At 41.0% G+C, this 17,157-nt stretch overlaps 3 protein-coding genes across 8 annotated transcripts; 2 read left to right on the forward strand and 1 right to left on the reverse strand.

Annotated features, from left to right (window-relative positions):
- Positions 1 to 2: 2 nt before the first annotated feature.
- Positions 3 to 7,799, forward strand: LOC144018689 (UDP-glucuronosyltransferase 3A1-like). 4 transcript variants are annotated; one of them, XM_077521142.1, is made up of 13 exons: positions 3 to 573; positions 768 to 787; positions 879 to 980; positions 3,017 to 3,118; positions 3,189 to 3,309; positions 3,417 to 3,580; positions 3,667 to 3,831; positions 4,099 to 4,307; positions 4,624 to 4,769; positions 4,843 to 4,928; positions 5,074 to 5,293; positions 5,396 to 5,640; positions 7,433 to 7,799. In XM_077521142.1, exons 3-13 carry the CDS (start codon positions 899 to 901, stop codon positions 7,510 to 7,512), a joined length of 1,620 nt encoding a protein of 539 aa, XP_077377268.1. In that variant the 5' UTR covers positions 3 to 573; positions 768 to 787; positions 879 to 898; the 3' UTR covers positions 7,513 to 7,799. The 4 variants fall into 4 exon arrangements, with proteins under 4 accessions (XP_077377268.1, XP_077377266.1, XP_077377265.1 ...); XM_077521140.1 differs by having other exon boundaries at positions 3 to 787; XM_077521139.1 differs by lacking the exon at positions 768 to 787 and having other exon boundaries at positions 4 to 573; positions 835 to 980.
- A 2,915-nt stretch (positions 7,800 to 10,714) lies between these two features.
- On the forward strand, positions 10,715 to 13,823 carry pdxp (pyridoxal (pyridoxine, vitamin B6) phosphatase). Its single transcript, XM_077522218.1, has 2 exons — positions 10,715 to 11,528; positions 12,744 to 13,823. Exons 1-2 carry the CDS (start codon positions 10,931 to 10,933, stop codon positions 13,082 to 13,084), a joined length of 939 nt encoding a protein of 312 aa, XP_077378344.1. The 5' UTR covers positions 10,715 to 10,930; the 3' UTR covers positions 13,085 to 13,823.
- A 45-nt stretch (positions 13,824 to 13,868) lies between these two features.
- Positions 13,869 to 16,101, reverse strand: kgd4 (alpha-ketoglutarate dehydrogenase subunit 4). 3 transcript variants are annotated; one of them, XM_077522220.1, is made up of 5 exons: positions 15,847 to 16,101; positions 15,578 to 15,732; positions 14,942 to 15,005; positions 14,345 to 14,550; positions 13,869 to 14,272 (listed from the first exon to the last, which is right to left on the reverse strand). In XM_077522220.1, exons 2-5 carry the CDS (start codon positions 15,629 to 15,631, stop codon positions 14,255 to 14,257), a joined length of 342 nt encoding a protein of 113 aa, XP_077378346.1. In that variant the 5' UTR covers positions 15,632 to 15,732; positions 15,847 to 16,101; the 3' UTR covers positions 13,869 to 14,254. The 3 variants fall into 3 exon arrangements, with proteins under 3 accessions (XP_077378346.1, XP_077378348.1, XP_077378347.1); XM_077522222.1 differs by having other exon boundaries at positions 15,953 to 16,100; XM_077522221.1 differs by lacking the exon at positions 15,847 to 16,101 and having other exon boundaries at positions 15,578 to 15,824.
- Positions 16,102 to 17,157: the final 1,056 nt, after the last annotated feature.

Consider the following 17,157-nt stretch of genomic DNA (forward strand, 5'->3'; position numbering starts at 1 on the left):
CACTTGTTTTTTTAATGACCTCTCTGACAGAGAGGAGCATCGGTTTGCATCCACAATGAGCGCATTGTCCAGGATAACCTACATGTCAAGCCTCACTTGCCAGCAGCGACCTTCCGGAGCACCCGCAAGCCTATTGTAGCTCATTTAGTCGGGATGCGCTGTCCTACCTACTGCTGCGCCCCTTCCAATCAATCCAGTAATCAGCAAAACAAACATTTCATTAAAGCATTATTTTAAAACTAAAATTACCCAACAAATGACATTTTGACAAAAACAGGAATGTAAGTGCAGGCAAAGTTGGCTAATAATGAATTTTTATTGTGTTGACTTTAGTTAACATTCCCATTTATCCAATTTGATTAAAGACGTGCTTTGGGGGACTCTGAGCCCCCCTTTTGCCGCTGCCCCTCCTCCTGGTCCCTCCCTTTCATTAACACTGCAGGTCCAATGCTGGTAGACATGTCAGTGTCTGACTTTTAGGAGAAAAACGGAGAGGCTAATGTGTTATGTGGAGAGAACCACGCACTCAGACCAGCGTGCCGACTCCTGAATGACAAGGATCAGCGCCTTAAGGTCGGAATTTTTCCATTAATTTACATTGACAGCCAAGCAAAGTGACACCCAGACAATTGTTGCCGCCTTCTCCCTTTCTTCAGCTTGACTCTGAATTTAATGTGATGTCTTTTTTTCTACTCTGCTTATTTTTTGCATTCCTTGGCTTTCTTGTGCGTGGAATTGTTTTCCCATTGTCATTCTGCCTGCTTCAGTCAACAATTATAATTTTACTGTGAGTTTTACAAGGCAGACACTCGCACGAGAACGCTTTCATTACAGTTTATTTTTGAACTGGAAGACTATTTACGGGACTTTGGCCGCAGATCAGGGTGGCACCAACGACATGGGGCTTGTGGTTTGGATGTGCTGGCTGTTGGCTCTCCCACTGCTCCAGTCTGCCAAGATCCTGACTGTCTGCCTAATTGGTGAGTAGGGGAGCAGTCATTGTCATGCTTTTTCCCTCTCCCGTTTCTTCTTAACTAGCCAACAAAAGAACAGAAAGAAAAATGACACAGGAAATTATATAATGTGTTTTATTTTTTTGAAATGGGTGTATTTTCATTGAGGAACACTCTGGGCACTTGGAAAAATATTTTGCAGTTTAATATTCTGAGAAAAATTTTAAATGTGGGGAAAGAAAAGACATTTGACTTATAATAAGAAATAATAATTGGCTTGTTCTGTTCTTATTTTAGTCATCTTTTTAGTATTTTTTGCCTGGTGTGTTAAATAGTTTATTGACCCGGAAGACCAAGTGAGTTCCTCCCACATTCCAAAAAGGTCCCTAAGTACATGTAAAATGGGATGTCAAATCATAAAATATCTTTTTGCAATATGTTCTCTGCACCACCACTAGTCTAAATACAGTATTCTGATCATTTGTGGAATATTAGTTGAACAGGAAAATCCACCATGTTTTTATCCATCTCGGGGCCACCATTTTGTCACTTGACTGGAAATGACATCACAGCGCCTTAAAGGCTCAGCATACAAATTTTACATGAGCAAACTCAGAAAACAGGTGAGCCATGACGGTCGTTACCTGAGGCAGTATGATGTAATTTTTAGTCAACAGCAATTGTCAAAATGGCCGCCCCCAGAGATGGATAAAAACAGGTTGTGTATTTTGACTAGGGGTGTCACGATTCGCCAACTCCACGATTCGATTTAAATTTCGATTTTGGGGTCACGATTCGATTTTTTTTTCGATTTTTTTTTTTTTTTTTTTTTCCGCTCCCCCACTTTATAACACAGAGGCATATGCTTCTGTAGGCTAAGGCTAGTCTATGATCATTGGTTCTATTCATTGTACAGTAAATCTTATTTCAAAAGATCGGCTACATATAGGTGATGCAATTTCCATATTATTTTTGTGTAAATTTATGTAATATATGATAATTGACATTAGGCAGGAATGATCAAATTCAAAGAATTTATTTACAATATAAAGTTAACCGTCTTGTTCTTACTGAAGTGTAAAATAAAAAATTAAAAAACAAAAACAAAAAGTCACAGTGGGTGCCTGCCATCTATTGACTGTTTTTGGTTACAACAGTGTGCTGTGCGTTCCTCTTAAAATAATGTGCAATGTGCAACAACAACAAAAAATATATTGTATCCAAAGTCATGGAACAAATACAGCCTGAACAAACTATATCCCAACATTTACAGTTGCTGGGCATACTGTAGCGTGGTTCAAGTACACTAATTAAATGTTTGAATCCAGCGTTTTCCAAGGCTGCAGGTCTGCTGCTATAAATAGACCTATGGATCTGGCGTTTCGCGCGAGCTGAAGTGTGTGGAAGTTTCACTGTAAATGAGGATGAAATAGTTGGTTGGACCGTTGTTTTCCCACTTGTTTTCGCCGCCGGCTCCGCTCCCCTAGTATGTATGTGTGTGTTTGTGTCGGCTGGTGCCCGTATAATGGTACTTCAGTTTGAATGCGCCAGCGCGACACTCTGATTGGAGGACTGTGCCAGCGCGACACTCCGATTGGACGACTGTGCCAGCGCGACACTCCGATTGGACGACTGTGCCAGCGCGACGCTATTGTGTATCCGTGTATTATACCCCTATTGGTTATTGTTGTTTCTCCTCCGTTCTGTCAGTTCTGTCAAATGCGGTTATTATTTGTTCACCTTCCACTTTCACTCCCTTGTCAAACCCCTGCCTGAAATTTCAATTAAAACTACTCAGATGTTAAAGTCGACCCGTGTTTATCTACTCTATATTTTCTGTTATTGTGTTACTTCCCTTCCCCTTGACGAGCCGGGCGTCGTGTGTCCTCTCTTCTATTTCGATGCTCGAAATCGTGACGTAATTTCGATCGATTTCGATAAAAAATCGAAATCGTGACACCCTTAGTATTTTCCCACTTAATTTGTTGCCATTAGGTGTACCTAATAAAGTGGTCCGTGAGTTTCTACGAGCCCAGCAGTTATTGATGCCGTCTTTCCCGCAGGAGGAAGCCACTACTTGTTGTTTGACGAGATATCCCATAACTTCCACCTGCACGGGCACGAGGTCCGCATGCTCCTGCAGCTGGGCAATCCTCTCATAACGGGTATTGTTTCAGAGTATTGTGCTATTTTTCTGATTTGTACTATTTTTTAATCTAAAATCACATCTGCCAGGTTTGTCCTATGCTGCTCGCAATGGCAGTTACCAGACCAGCACCTGGTCCCTAGGAGAGGATTACATAAAGCAATACAACAGCTGGTTCTTGGAACAACAAGCACAGTTTTTACTTGGCCGGTACTACACTTTTGAGATCCTTTTTACATCCATTTTATGAGTGGTAGATGTCACCCACACATTTGTTACTGCTATGGTTTGGAGTCAAACAAAATGTCCTCCTACAGGGAAAGCTTTAATGGATTTTTAAATTTCATGGGCCACCTTTCTTATCAGTGCGACAAGCTCTTAGGGGACAAAGAGCAAATAACATTCCTCCAGAAGGAGCAATATGACGTCGCTATCCTGGATGCTTTTAACCCCTGCTCATTCATCGTAGCGCACAAACTCGGTACTTGGAGCTCTGTGATTCATTATTACATGTTGTCTTACAAAACTCCGAAAATTTCATTCCACGCCCATTTTTACCTCATCCAGGTGTCCCCTACATCGCCTTTTATCCAGGCTCTCTGAACGGGCCTCTGTCCATTGCCATCCCCGCCTCCATCTCCTCAGTGCCGGCTTTCAGCTCCCAGTTGTCGGACCGCATGGACATTTGGGGTCGTGCAAAAAACTTTATCTGCTCTCTCCTGGGGACTGTAGGTAAGGATACATACAATGTTATTTATTCACTTTTTTTGTACACTCAGACGATATACAAAATAAAAGAATAAATAATGACAACAAAAACAGACAACATTAACAGGATCAGGACAGCAGTGGCATGATCTATTCACTCATCTGCGTCCATAACAAACTGTGTGACATTATAATTTTGAGGTTCCACTGTACGCTTTTTTAACATTCTCATAAGAATACAGTAAACTATTCTAACATCATCCCAAATTTTTGTCTGCTTCTTGTGGAAAGGTCAGAAAATTATCTGGTCCATTTTCAAGGACGTAGCCGAGCGACACCTCGCCTCGGGCTCGCCCCCTGGTGGCCTGGATGAGTTCCACCAGAAGGCAGAACTCTGGGCCTTCAACACCGACTTTTCGCTGGAGTTTCCGCAGCCACTTCTGCCTGCCACCGTATTGACGGGGGGGCTCCTCAATAAACCCGCAGAGCCTCTGGAGCAGGTCAGTGCTCGTCATAACAATACATTCTAATGTGTAGCATATTACAGTAGTTTACTCATTATTTTTAGACAAAAATAGTTGGATCTCTGGAGTGCCTGCTCACCCATTAAGTGTGAAATTAAACAACCAAGTACATTGGTTGAATTTGGTTAAATTAGGCTGTAGTGTTGCATTTAGCTGACCTGTATGCACAGATTAGAGGTTAGCTAGAGTTAGTTAGTTTGACAGAATTCCGAGGAATTCCATTTCACTGGTGATGGGTCACAGTCTTTTCAATTGTGAAAAGAAATTAATGCATTATAAATAATACTTGCAGGATCTTGACTCGTGGATCTCCAGTTTCGGAGAGTCGGGTTTCATCATCGTGGCCTTAGGCTCGATGGTCTCTTCCGTGTCTGTGGACCGGCTTCTGGTGGAGCTGGTGGATGGCTTCTCCGTAATCCCGCAGGGCGTGATCTGGAGGTACAAGCTTGTCACGGTGTGTGCACTCACACAAAAACTGTGTTTTGATCTTGATGCTTCTTTTTGCTTTCAGATACGACTGTGAGCGTTGGCCGCCTCACCTGAGCAAACCTTCTAATCTTCTACTCGTGGACTGGCTGCCTCTCAATGACTTGCTTGGTGTTTGTCCATTTCATTATACAGTACAGTTGAAAAATGATCAAATCATAAAATACTGTATTAGATGTTGATAAGATTATTGATAAGATTTGAGTTTATTTATCGTGTTTTTTTCCCCCAAATTAAAATTCCCAATTCTTCCAAGGACATGACAAGGTGCGCCTCTTCATCACGCACGGTGGTCAGAACAGTCTTCTTCAGGCGGTGTATCATGCCGTTCCCATCCTGGGCATCCCCCTGTTTGGAGATCAGTTTGACAATGTGGTGAAGGCTGAAGCGAAGGGCCTGGGCCTCGCCATCAGCCCCACCAGGATCACCGGCAAGCTGCTGAGCTCCACCATCCAGACTGTCGTGCGGGATGTCAGGTGCGTGCATGGATTTGCAAGCAAGCAAATTTCATGAAAAAAAAAAAGACAAATTACTTATCAACCATCTGTTCTTCTCATGATTCCTCACCCTCTCTTTAGGTTCAAGTCGGCAGCATTGGCCCTCAGCCGCATCCACAGATCGCACCCCGTGCCGCCCGCACTTCGACTTGTGAAGTGGGTGGAGCACATCCTGCACAGCGGAGGTGGAGCTCATCTGTGGCCGGCCTCACTGCAGCAGCCTTGGTACCAGAGATGCCTGCTGGATCTGCTCGCCCTCGTCCTGATGGGTCTCGGCGGGTCCGTCCTTCTCTTTTGGATTTTCTGCAAGAGCAAGACAAGCAAAGGTGACAGTAAAAAAATACAATAGTAGCACTCATTTTGGTCTTCTGGTGAACCCTTCTGTCTAAATCACTCATTACTGAATCAGGTGCCTTGCTCAAGGGAATCGAACATGGGACCTCAAGCCAATAATGTTGATGTAGTCGATCTTTGCATGACCAAAAGTCTTGAAAACACTATATTTAAATAAAATGATTCCAAGTCTCAGTGGAACCTCAAACGTTGACCACAAGTCTGATTTGTTTGGATTTCGAAATCATCTATTAATGCAGGGAATGTTTTAAGTACCGTATTTTCCTCACTATAAGGTGCACCGCATTATAAGGCGCACCTCCAATGAATGACATATTTTAAAACCCTTTCCATATATAAGGCGCACCGCATTACAAGGCGCACCTTCAATAAATGACATATTTTAAAACCTTTTCCATATATAAGGCGCTACAGTAGAGGCTGGGGTTACGTTATGTATCCATTAGATGGTGCTGCGCTAAAGGGAATGTCAACAAAACAGTCAGATAGGTCAGTCAAACTTTATTAATAGATTACAAACCATATTTCTGACAACTCCATTCACTCCCAAAATGAATAAACAGCTGTTTTATTATTTTCTCTGAGGTAAAGTGTTAGTATTAGCTAGCGATCCAAGATGGTGGGATCTTCTGCGCATGCGCGTCACCGATCGTGCAGGGTCACCGATAGCGTCTTGACAGCGAGACCTGTTGCGGCTCAATATTGATCCATATATAAGGCGCACTGGATTATAAGGCGCATGGTCAGCTTTTTAAGAAATTGAAGGCTTTTAGGTGCGCCTTATAGTGCGAAAAATACGGTAACATTTTAAAGGTAACTTATTTTGGAAAATTGACTTTAAAATGGCTTGCCTACAAGTACTTGGCTGTTTGTGGAGTGGCGGTCCATCTATCACACAACCAAATAAATCTTAAGTCGCAGCCTATTTGTGAAAATGTGTTTGTGAGTAAACTGTTCGGTACTCTTTGGAAGCAACGGAGCTAATTTTCAATCCATAAACTGACATCACATGACTGTACCTAACGTTTTGTCAGCCCTTGTTCTTCTTCTATGAGCTCAACTGGCAGTTGGCAAAGTGCCATCTAGTGGTGACGGTCTGAAACACTTATATTTCAAGACAGTCTCACAAAAGTCATAAGTCAAAAAAATAATAATCAAAGTACATATACCTGCATAATCTATTTAATTACAGTACTGACATAATTCTTCTTTGTTACTTCCCACCACTGGACACAGACATCTTTGTACAGCACTGCTGCATTGTCCCACACCTCCGTGCTACTTTGACCTGACTGTGCTACAAGCAGGGGGGGCACACTTTTTGCACAAATACCCACATAAGCCCACCAGTGTGCACCATTGTTAGTGTGCGTGCGCATAGTTGGGGGGGTGGCATTGCGGCACCGGGTAGCCATGTGGCCTGGAGGCTCTTCTTTTGGCACTCACACCTGCAGGCCTCAACTCCGACCCCCGCGGCCTCCCCTGCTTGTTGGCACGGTCTGCTTCCCACTCCTACACAAGGCCCGGCAATGTTCACGGTCAGCGCTCACTCGGCAGTGGAGAGCAGAAAAGGTCTTGGAGGACCCCCCCTTTCCCTTCCTTTGCCCTTCTTCCCACCCCTTACATCTGTGTTGGGGGGAAAAGATAAATTAGCAAGGAAAGAATGACCAATTAGAACGGCATGTTCTCTCTCTCACTCTCTCTCTCTCCCCCATTCAGCTGTCCAATCCTTCATGCCATCTCTTCCTTTCATTTGTCTGGCAGTTGCAGGTGCCAGTATGTCTTCCTCTGCCTCGCACGCAATCCCAAGTGGGCCGGGCAAAACGGGCCCAAGCATAATATAACAGCAAGCGGGGGGACAGATAATAATGGCAAAGGAGGAAAAAAACAAAAGATGGAATGGCAATGAAGCAGAAGAGGAATGAAAGCAAACAAATTAGACGAGAGGAGGGGAAGAATCTGAAAAGCAGTTGGCACGAAATGTTAAAGAAGAAAAACAATACAATTCGTGGAATAAAACAACATGTTCACACGTCTATGATCTGCTTCTTCACACACACAATAAAGTCAGTGTGGTAATGTGCAGTGATTCATTGCCTGTATTGCAACACAGCTGCAATGCAATACTGAAATTAGCTCTCCTTTTGAATGAAATTAAATGTCTTCTACAGTATATTTGCCACGTTTACTCAATGTGTGAAACCACACCCCAATGAAAAAAAATGTATGCTATTTCATCTAGCATCTCTATTTATTATTATTATTATTATTATTATTTATTATTATTATTATTATTATTATTATTATTATTAAATAAATAAACAAACATTTTTTGTCAACAACAAAATAAAGTGTACTTTTATCAAAACAAAAATTACAAAATATATAGCAAAAGTGTCCATTTTAAGTCTTTGTATACAAACTGTCAGGGTTTATTTTAACTCATTCACGGCCTTTGACAAGTATACTTGTCAATTATATATTTTTTAGAGCGGGAATAGATGGGGGAGAATCTGATTATGCGCCACTGTAAATGTCAAACTTGGAAACAACTTTACTGATGCCCAATCACCGGTAGATGACATCATTGCCCCATTTTATACGAAATAAACAGTTTCTGAGTCCATGGGAGAAATGGCTGTATTTTGGCAAACCTACATTTTTCTACTGTTAATTATAAAACATCGGGACGGGGCAAAAAGTATTCTATTCTGTTCTGTCATTTGGTAGATTCGGCTTATATATAATTATTGAACGTAATATCGCGAGGGTATTGAAAATTTTGAAATTTTCTGAAATGGCTGGCAGTGAATGAGTAAATGTATTTGCTGTATTTCAGTATTACTGTTTGGCCATAAAGAATAAGAAAGGGCATTTGGGAATTGAAGTTTTCTTTTCCCACTGGGCTAACAGGTGGTGGGCTTGTCCGCCGCATTACCCGCTTAGGAATTTAAACAATCAAGCTGTTCTGTAAATTGTGCTGTATGAAGAGTATAACCATAACAACTTAGCTAGCTAGATTTACTGCTAACCACTGATGTGACCAAAGAAGCTTTTATAGTGGACTCATGCCTAGCACCAAAGTCCATCACTAGGCCCCCATTTAGCCATGGCCAATAGTGTCTTAAGGTCACACAATAATCATGTCTACTCTGAATATCACGATGTTTCAAACTTTAATATAGTATAAATCTTTCTATATTGGAACGTACCAAAGGTGGGAGCATATAATTTTGACTTCCAATGAACTTTCTGCAGCAACTATGCCGTGGAATTATTAGTGTTTGTGAGTGATAATCAGGTGTGCTCCAGGAATAAAAATAAATCAATTAAATGTTCTTCCACTAGATGACGGTACAATTAACCTGTGTATCCACCTGTTGCAATTCAGGATACTCGGTCCGAGTTGAATTTCATAGACCCAGATTTCACGCTGAATTATATTTTTGTGTAACTTGTGTATAATCGTGTCAGTATGTATGTATGCATGTGTGTGTGTATATATATATATATATATATATATATATATATATATATATATATATATATATATATATATATATATATATATATATATATATATAAACACTACATAAGGTAAGTAGATACTGCATTGAGTTTAGGAGGACTTAATGTGAGCAAGCAGTGTTCACTTCTTATAAGTAAAACTGTAATTTTTCTTTGGCTTTTCTACTTTTACAATGTCGCGGCAGATGGGTACCAGTGATGAAATGTGAAGAAATATGTTGTGATGTATCATTTCCCTTTCTTTTTTAAATTAATGTATTCATTCATTCATTCAGTTAGTTAGTTAGTGCATGCCATGGTTAACGTCAGGTCACACACTTGCATGACAATTGAATTAATAATGCTAAAATGTGACTTAAAACAATGTCTGTACAGTCAATAGACGTTTTATAATGATAACACATTAATTCACTTTATATTAGAAAATGCAAACTCCACACAGGAAGGCTTGAGCCGAGATTAGAAGGTAAAATCTTGTGAGTTTCAACTTGTGAGACAAGTGGATTACGTGATATCTTGACTCAAAAGGTCCAAACTCCAATTATGTGCAATTAGCGCCATCTAGTGGTGTGGAACATGTGCTGTGACATTGAAAGAATACTTAATTTGCTTTAACTTTAGCTGCCTATAAAATTCACTGGTTAATATTTAAACAAGATTATGGAAAATAGGGAAGCAAGGTTCCCTAGTATTTAGCATATTTGCCTCACAGTTCTGAGAATTTGGGTTAAAATCGTGGTCATGTAGGTTTTATTGAGACTAACCATAATACCTAAAGTAACAATAATTTGTAACAATTCTACAGTCATAAAATTTGTAGGTTTTTTATTATTATTATTATTATTTTTTTTAGTATTTTTGTTGTGTGTTTGTTTTTGGGGTTTTTTTGGACCAGCCAGGCCCAGGACGTCTGTCATATTGACGTTTGTGTCCTATGCCTGATCAAAGTATGTTTTTGTACAAGTTACATGCACTACAGGTACAACAATTGAGGAGATATCGACACCGAAAGCAAACCGGACTTACTGTATTTCACACATTTGAATCATAATGAAACAGAAAGTACCTCACACAATACAAAAACATGCATGTTGGGTTAATTGAAGATCCAAGGCTCCTTCGTAAGAATGTGTGAATGGATTTACAATGGCACAGTCGTCTAATTTTGTACACCATTAATTGTAATTCATATTTATTTTATTTTTCATTAACAATTAAAGATCAGCCAAACCAGTTGACTTGCTTTACTTTTTTTTTTGTTACGGTTAACATTACAGTGAAAAGTATCAAATGACAGTGAGTAAAATTGAAAGGAGGATTAAATGCAGGCAAAAGACAATAAAACAAACAAAAAATACTTCACATTTGAAAACAAATATATATAATCCGTCTGATGTGTAATTGTTAAATAGTTCAAATAACAGAGTTGATTTTAGACGTCGGTTTCACGGAGAAAAAGGTTTCTCGTTATGCCGTCCTACGTTCCTGGTTAAAGCGCCTTTGCAATCCGATTGGTCGAAATTTGACCAGATGGGCGTGGCTATACGTCAAGCTTCCTTCCTGTGGCTGCAAGATGGTACGTAACATCACCAAGGTCCTCTCTGCAATGTGATTTAACGACGGACGGCCACGCTGCCGTAGTTCTCCCCCGTCAAACGCATTATTATGGTCCTGCTCCCAACACGGCGACTCGCTCGGAGGTGAAACACGGAAGAGGTCGAGGACAACTCCGCCATGGCGGCCACCTTCGGCTTCAAAGCCTGCCGGAAAATCGGCGGTGCGCAGATTCGAGGTCTCCTGGAGGCGAAGGAGTTCTTCCTGTTCGACTGCGACGGGGTCCTGTGGCACGGCGAGAAGGCCGTGGCGGGCGCGGCCCAGGTGGTCAACTCGTTGATGAGTCAGGGCAAAAACGTCGTGTTCGTCACCAACAACTCGACCAGGCCGCGCGAGAAGTACGTCCACAAGTTCTACCGGCTGGGCTTCACCGCCGTCACGCTGGAGCACATCTTCAGCTCGTCCTACTGCTCGGCCCTCTACCTGCGGGACGTGGCCAAGCTCCGCGGTCAGGTGTTCGTCGTCGGCTGCGACGGACTCCGGGACGAGCTCCGGGAAGCGGGAATCCCCTGCGTGGAGGAGGCGGACGAGCCGGACGCCACCATTTACGACTGCGCCCTGGCCGCGGACGTCAAGGCGGTACTGGTGGGCCACGATGACAAACTGACTTTTCTCAAGCTGGCCAAAGCGTCGTGCTACCTGAAGGACCCCAACTGCTTGTTCCTGGCTACCGACAACGACCCCTGGCACCCGCTATCCAGCGGCAGGATACTACCAGGTGGTGCTCCGGTCACTCTGCCGAGGGGCATTGTTAGCCATTTTAGTACTGTATAGTCTTTACAACATATTATTCGAAATACTACACGGCACACAGGAAGAATAGTTTTCACCACGGTGAAAACTAATGGGGATCCCATTTTTAAACAATAAACACACGTTAGCTATGATGAGCCCTGCCGCGAAGAGCGAAAATCAGCGAATAAGAAAATGACGCACCTGCCAAAAGCGGTTTGTAACTGCTTCACGTGGCTTCAGTTTAAAAAAGCTCCACCTCAAAGTTCTGCAATGATCATTGTTCTATATTTTAACCCTCTTGTTGGTTTCTCAGGAACAACAATAAGATTCACAGGTCCATTTGATCCAGATTATACTTATTAAAATGCATCCCAATAAACATGAACCACTTTTGTTGCAAATATGTCAAATTAACCATGATAAACGAGTTTCATCCTGAAATGCTACCATTTGTACTTATTTAACTTTGAAATTGGTCAATTTGACCCTGCTATGTCTAATGTTCCAAAAGCATTCCAATAAATATTAGTAACCAATTTAATTGAAAGTGTGTCATAATAGTTTTAACTGATCAGAAATTTCGTAGCAAAAGACTACTAATTTGTAGTTCTTCAACTTCAAAATGGGACAATTTGACTATGTTTAATGTTCCAAAACGATTCCCCAAAAAACATTAGTAACCATTTTAATTGAAAATATGTCAAATTTAAAACTATTTTAATTTATGAGAATTTTCATAGCAATTAAAAAAATAATGATTTGCATTTCAACATTAAAATGGGTCAGTTTGACCCTTGGTATGCTCAGTGTTTTCTAAAAGCATCCAGAAAAAAAAAACTTTGTTACAGCTCATCGTGTTTTTATTGCCAATATGTCGAAATGAACCATTTCTTTACTGTTTCATTAGCAGAAAAAAAAAATTGTTTATCATTTTGACCCACAATGTAACAGCAAAACGTTTAAACAAATGTGAGGGTGGCGCCGTAATGTAACAGCATACAACTGATTAATAGGGCCATGGAAGATGACATTTACATTAATTATTTTGGGAAAATTACTTAAATTTGACCTTTAATTTTGGAATCTTGATAGTTTTGTCACTGGGGGCGCGATTCCAGTATCTCATCTGACTCATTCAGAAAGTCTATGTTGCGAAGTTAACTTTTTCATCCATCCTGGTTTTTGTCTTGCCCGGCAGGTTCCGGGTCCCTCATGGCAGCCCTGGAGGTGGCCTCGGGCCGCAAGGCCACGGTGATCGGCAAGCCGAGCCGCTACATGTTCGAGTGCATCTCCAGCCAGTTTCCGGGCATGGACCCGGCCCAGTGCCTAATGGTGGGCGACCGCCTGGAGACGGACATGCTGTTCGGCTCCAACTGCGGCCTGGACACCATGCTCACCCTCACCGGGGTGTCTCAGATGGAAGAGGCCCACCAGTACGGGAATAGTGAGGTGTATCAGAGCTTGGTGCCGGACTACGTGGTGGACACCATCGCTGACTTCTTGCCCGCGTTTGAGGAGGTTGAAGAGCAGAGCAACTGATCAGTGCAGTGTTTCTGTTGGACGGAGCCCTGCTGCAAATAAGTGGGGAAACTGCAAGTAATTGACACCCCTTACAAAAACTGTGTTCGCCCAATAAGTTTAGTATTGATTCAAACTCATCTTCCAACCTGACCAATAACAATAAATTACTAACAAATTGTTTGATCTAAAGGGAAAAAAAAAGGCACCCTAAGCAGTAAAGACTTTAGATCCTCCCAAACACAAAGTTTATCTGTCACTACCCAAAATTGGGAGTTTTGGCACCATCAAAAAACTGAGCGACAGAAAATAGATATGTTGGGGGAGAGAGAAAAAAAATACATAAACATGAATTATTGACTGACTTAATTTCAACCATACCTCAGTGTTTAGTGTTGTGGCCATTTGTGATCAACAGTGTTTTATTTCTATTGCACCTTTTCATTCAGGAGCTTACGTGTTTGATACTGGCTGAGTTTGTTTTTTTTTCTTTCATCTGGAAGGACAACTATAACAGCAAATTGTATACAAAGAAGTGTTGTCGATAATTGACAATCTGTCAGACATGTGCCAATACTATGCTGCACAGTATCTCATTCAATGGCTACAATGAGGCCATTATTGGAGTAATTTTTATTTTTTTTACACATCCCCTATTATAAAGCCTGCCACATGGATGTGAATGATCTTATCAACAGTGAATATTCAGTGTTAGCATAGAGAGCATGTTGGGAACAATAAATAACTGCATTTATGCTAAGTATATTGTTTTCCTATTTTGCTTCTACATCAAAAACACACCACAGTAGAATATTGCTTTAATGACTTAAATGCAACATTGGAACAAACAGATTCAGCGTTATGATAAATACAGGATATAGTAGCAGGAAGAACTCTGGAGTAATGTCTTCAGATCATGACCTACTGTCAAGAAGCAAAAGCAGCCATCTGCTGCAAAATGCCAATGCAGGAGAACATCCAGTGTTCATTAAAAATGTCCTTCAAAAGGTCATCAAAACACAAACCTCTCAAATAATAAACATATGTACATTATGAGTGGATTTGTGTGATATTTTAATTCTAAATTGTGTGCTCATGGCTTTTGAGTTTTTGTGCCAAAAACAGAAGCAACATCAAGATGATGACCTCCATAGATAAGGACTGTGGTTGCCGTTATTGTAATGTGAGCCGTCACTCTGGTCCACCACGCTGGAACAAGAAAACAATCGCTTGAAATACATTTAGTCATAACCGCTCACATTTAACAATTACCAAGTTTACCTGGATGTAATCCATCTCTTCTACCACCAGCAGTCTCCGACGGTACCTTGCAGGGAGCAGCTGAACGGATGCCAACGTGTCGGGTGTGCCTGGAATAGGCGGCAAAGTTACTCGGCTTGATATTTGCGGTGGCGCTGAAGGTGACGGCGAACCGGAGCTGTTGGGTTGTGGGACGTTGACTAATAACGTTTTCAATGCTTCTTGGGCTGAATGAGAAAGAAAACAGGAGATGAGGTGATGAGAATAAGCAAGACGTCAACAGTCCTAAAGTCTGTTACTTTAACAGTTCAATATAGTGGCTCTCAAACTTTCTAAATCAAATAGAAATAACTTTTCTTTTTTTTTTAAGAAAAAAAAAAGAAAAAAAAAAAAGAAAGAAATAACTTTTTGTGTATTCAAGTGAAGTGCTCTTGGTAGTAATTCATTGTCACACCACTAGAGGGAGCCTATACATCAAATGTAGCAGTACCACACGGAGCACCACTGGTTTAATAGTCCTTTCTATACATTGGGAAAAAAGATACAACTTAAAAATAAATAAATCATTTCTAAGGTTTATCTAATATCACATTTTGGCAAAAGACACTTGTCACTCACCATTAGGCTTCGGGACGCCTTGTCTGCTGGGAAACTTAATCATGGGTGCATGAGGCCGCACAGCCTGAGGAAAGCAAAAACATCTGATGCAATGAAAAATAGGCTGTTCAAATAACACTACTGCTTCAAGCATGGAGTCAGAGTATTTAGGAAAATATATATTTTTTCCTTTTCTTATTTAAAAAAGAAAAAGTGTCCAGTTGATCATTATTCCGTAAAAAGAAAATAAAACAAGACACGGAAAACGTCACTATGTACACAGTTGTTTTTCACGATCATTTTAGTCAGGCAACTTACATTTTCTTTGTTTAGGCGAGGGCTATAGTCCAAAATTGAGTTAAATACACCACTATCACATCCGTTACCCGCATTGACAAATAAATTGAATTTGATGCATTTTAAATACCAAATGGGTTAACGGCTGCTGTTTTAACTCAGGGAAACGCGTTTTTGACGTCGAAAACAAGGACACCAACAAGGGTACGACCAACTTTTGTCACCGAACTAGGCCTCCCTCCCTGTGCTAATTCGCCAATCATTCCCGTCAACCAAAACTCTACTGTATCGTTTATAAACTTTACGAGAATATGCCATGTACAGTAGCCCAAAAGTTAAGTTATTACAGCGAGACGTTACCTGAATAACTCTGGCGGTGGGAGCAGCCATTTTGGAGCTGACTTTGCTCCCCATGACGACCTCCGCGCTTTTACTTCCGAGTTGAAAAACAATGGCACTTCTCTTTATACGCCACAAGGTGGCGCAACCCACAACACGCACTCACGTAGTGATGTCTGCAAAGAGTCGACGAAACCACAGCGCACAAGGTTAATGACATTAGCGTCACTATGTATGGCCACTTATAAATAACCAGACAACACTTATCCCCCCCCGAAATATTACGTTACCTATCAGGCAAGCAGCCTTCACGGCGTCAATAAGGCTAGCGGATTAGCGTTTTACCATAGCCGCACAAAAATACAGCCAAAACAATGATCTAAATCCACCAACCACCTTATACGCCAGGGGGATCAACCTATACACGCAAATATGTTAAATGGCGCACATGACGTCCGGAATTTGTAAGAAATGTTAGTGTCGCATATCGCTACCTAGCTGGGTGAATGACAAACATAAGACTTTTTATTTTTACATTGCCCAGGAAATAATACATTAGTGACGTGATACACATTGTCCAATAGGCAACGACGTAACACGCAGCGCTTGTCTACAGAGGAAGTGTCATTTAAAGGCGCAGTCTGCCGGATTCACTCAGGAAAATGTACTTTTTAAATACAGGATGTACACACTTTTAACTTTCTCTCAGTCTATACATTTCATTCACAAACGTAAGCGTCTGTGAGTGAGTGAGTGAGTGAGTGAGTGAGTGAGTGAGTGAGTGAGTGAGTGAGTGAGTGAGTGAAAAAAATAATAATAATCCTTGCGTGCTTTCAAATTACCGCGGGAGTGACGTCACGCAGCCAACACCTTCGCTTTGCGACACGCACCCCCGTTCTGCGATTGGCTGGAGGGGTGTAAACACTGTCTTTCCACAGAAACGTCCCGCTGTTTACAAAACAAACACAAAATGACAAAATACAGGCGAAATCACCACCAAAGATTAACATAAACCCAGATGTATATACTGAGAGAAAGTTAAAGTGTGTACATCCTGTATTTAAGAAGTGCATTTTCCTGAGTGAAACTGGCATACTGGGCCTTTAAAAAATAGAAATGCACCTGCACAAGAACAAACTATTTAAACAGTGTATACATGACATACAAAAAAACTTGAATATAGACCAATACAACTTAATCCATTAACACAGTGTTTTCTGTATTTTGCATCAGCCTTTAAAAAATAAATTGGCTGTTTAGAAATCAATTTCAAACTGGGTTATTTTGTTTCTGAAAGGCAAAGTAATAATTTAATTGCTCAGTTCTACTTAGAACTGATTATTCCTTTGATTAGATCAATAACTGGATACAAATTTATTTTCATTAAACTGTTTGCAACGTTATTGTTTCCTGATTGTTTATTTGAAATTGTTTATTGAGCAAACAAAACCAAATTAACAACAATTAGTCAGCATCACATGAGAGTCTTATAATTTAAAATGGACGCCCTGGCTCAATAAAATTGGGAAATAATGAACTTTAAAGTACAAAGTCAGGTTTTGTCGCTGCTGTAGAATGCAACGTCATCATATACAAAACCC

The sequence above is a fragment of the Festucalex cinctus genome, chromosome 5 (genome assembly GCF_051991245.1).
Source record: "Festucalex cinctus isolate MCC-2025b chromosome 5, RoL_Fcin_1.0, whole genome shotgun sequence".
Lineage (NCBI taxonomy): Eukaryota > Metazoa > Chordata > Actinopteri > Syngnathiformes > Syngnathidae > Festucalex > Festucalex cinctus.

Bases quoted from the DNA above. Each gene is read 5' to 3' on its own strand.
- pdxp (XM_077522218.1), top strand. From the start codon at position 10,931: ATGGCGGCCACCTTCGGCTTCAAAGCCTGCCGGAAAATCGGCGGTGCG. The intron at 11,529-12,743 runs GTGGTGCTCCGG...CTTGCCCGGCAG, and splicing joins CAGCGGCAGGATACTACCAG to GTTCCGGGTCCCTCATGGCA.
- kgd4 (XM_077522220.1), bottom strand. From the start codon at position 15,631: ATGGGGAGCAAAGTCAGCTCCAAAATGGCTGCTCCCACCGCCAGAGTT. The intron at 15,006-15,577 runs GTAACGTCTCGC...TGCTTTCCTCAG, and splicing joins CCACCGCCAGAGTTATTCAG to GCTGTGCGGCCTCATGCACC. The intron at 14,551-14,941 runs GTGAGTGACAAG...TTTCTCATTCAG, and splicing joins AGGCGTCCCGAAGCCTAATG to CCCAAGAAGCATTGAAAACG.
- LOC144018689 (XM_077521139.1), top strand. From the start codon at position 551: ATGACAAGGATCAGCGCCTTAAG. The intron at 981-3,016 runs GTGAGTAGGGGA...TCTTTCCCGCAG, and splicing joins CCTGACTGTCTGCCTAATTG to GAGGAAGCCACTACTTGTTG. The intron at 5,641-7,432 runs GTGACAGTAAAA...TTTGTCTGGCAG, and splicing joins CAAGAGCAAGACAAGCAAAG to TTGCAGGTGCCAGTATGTCT.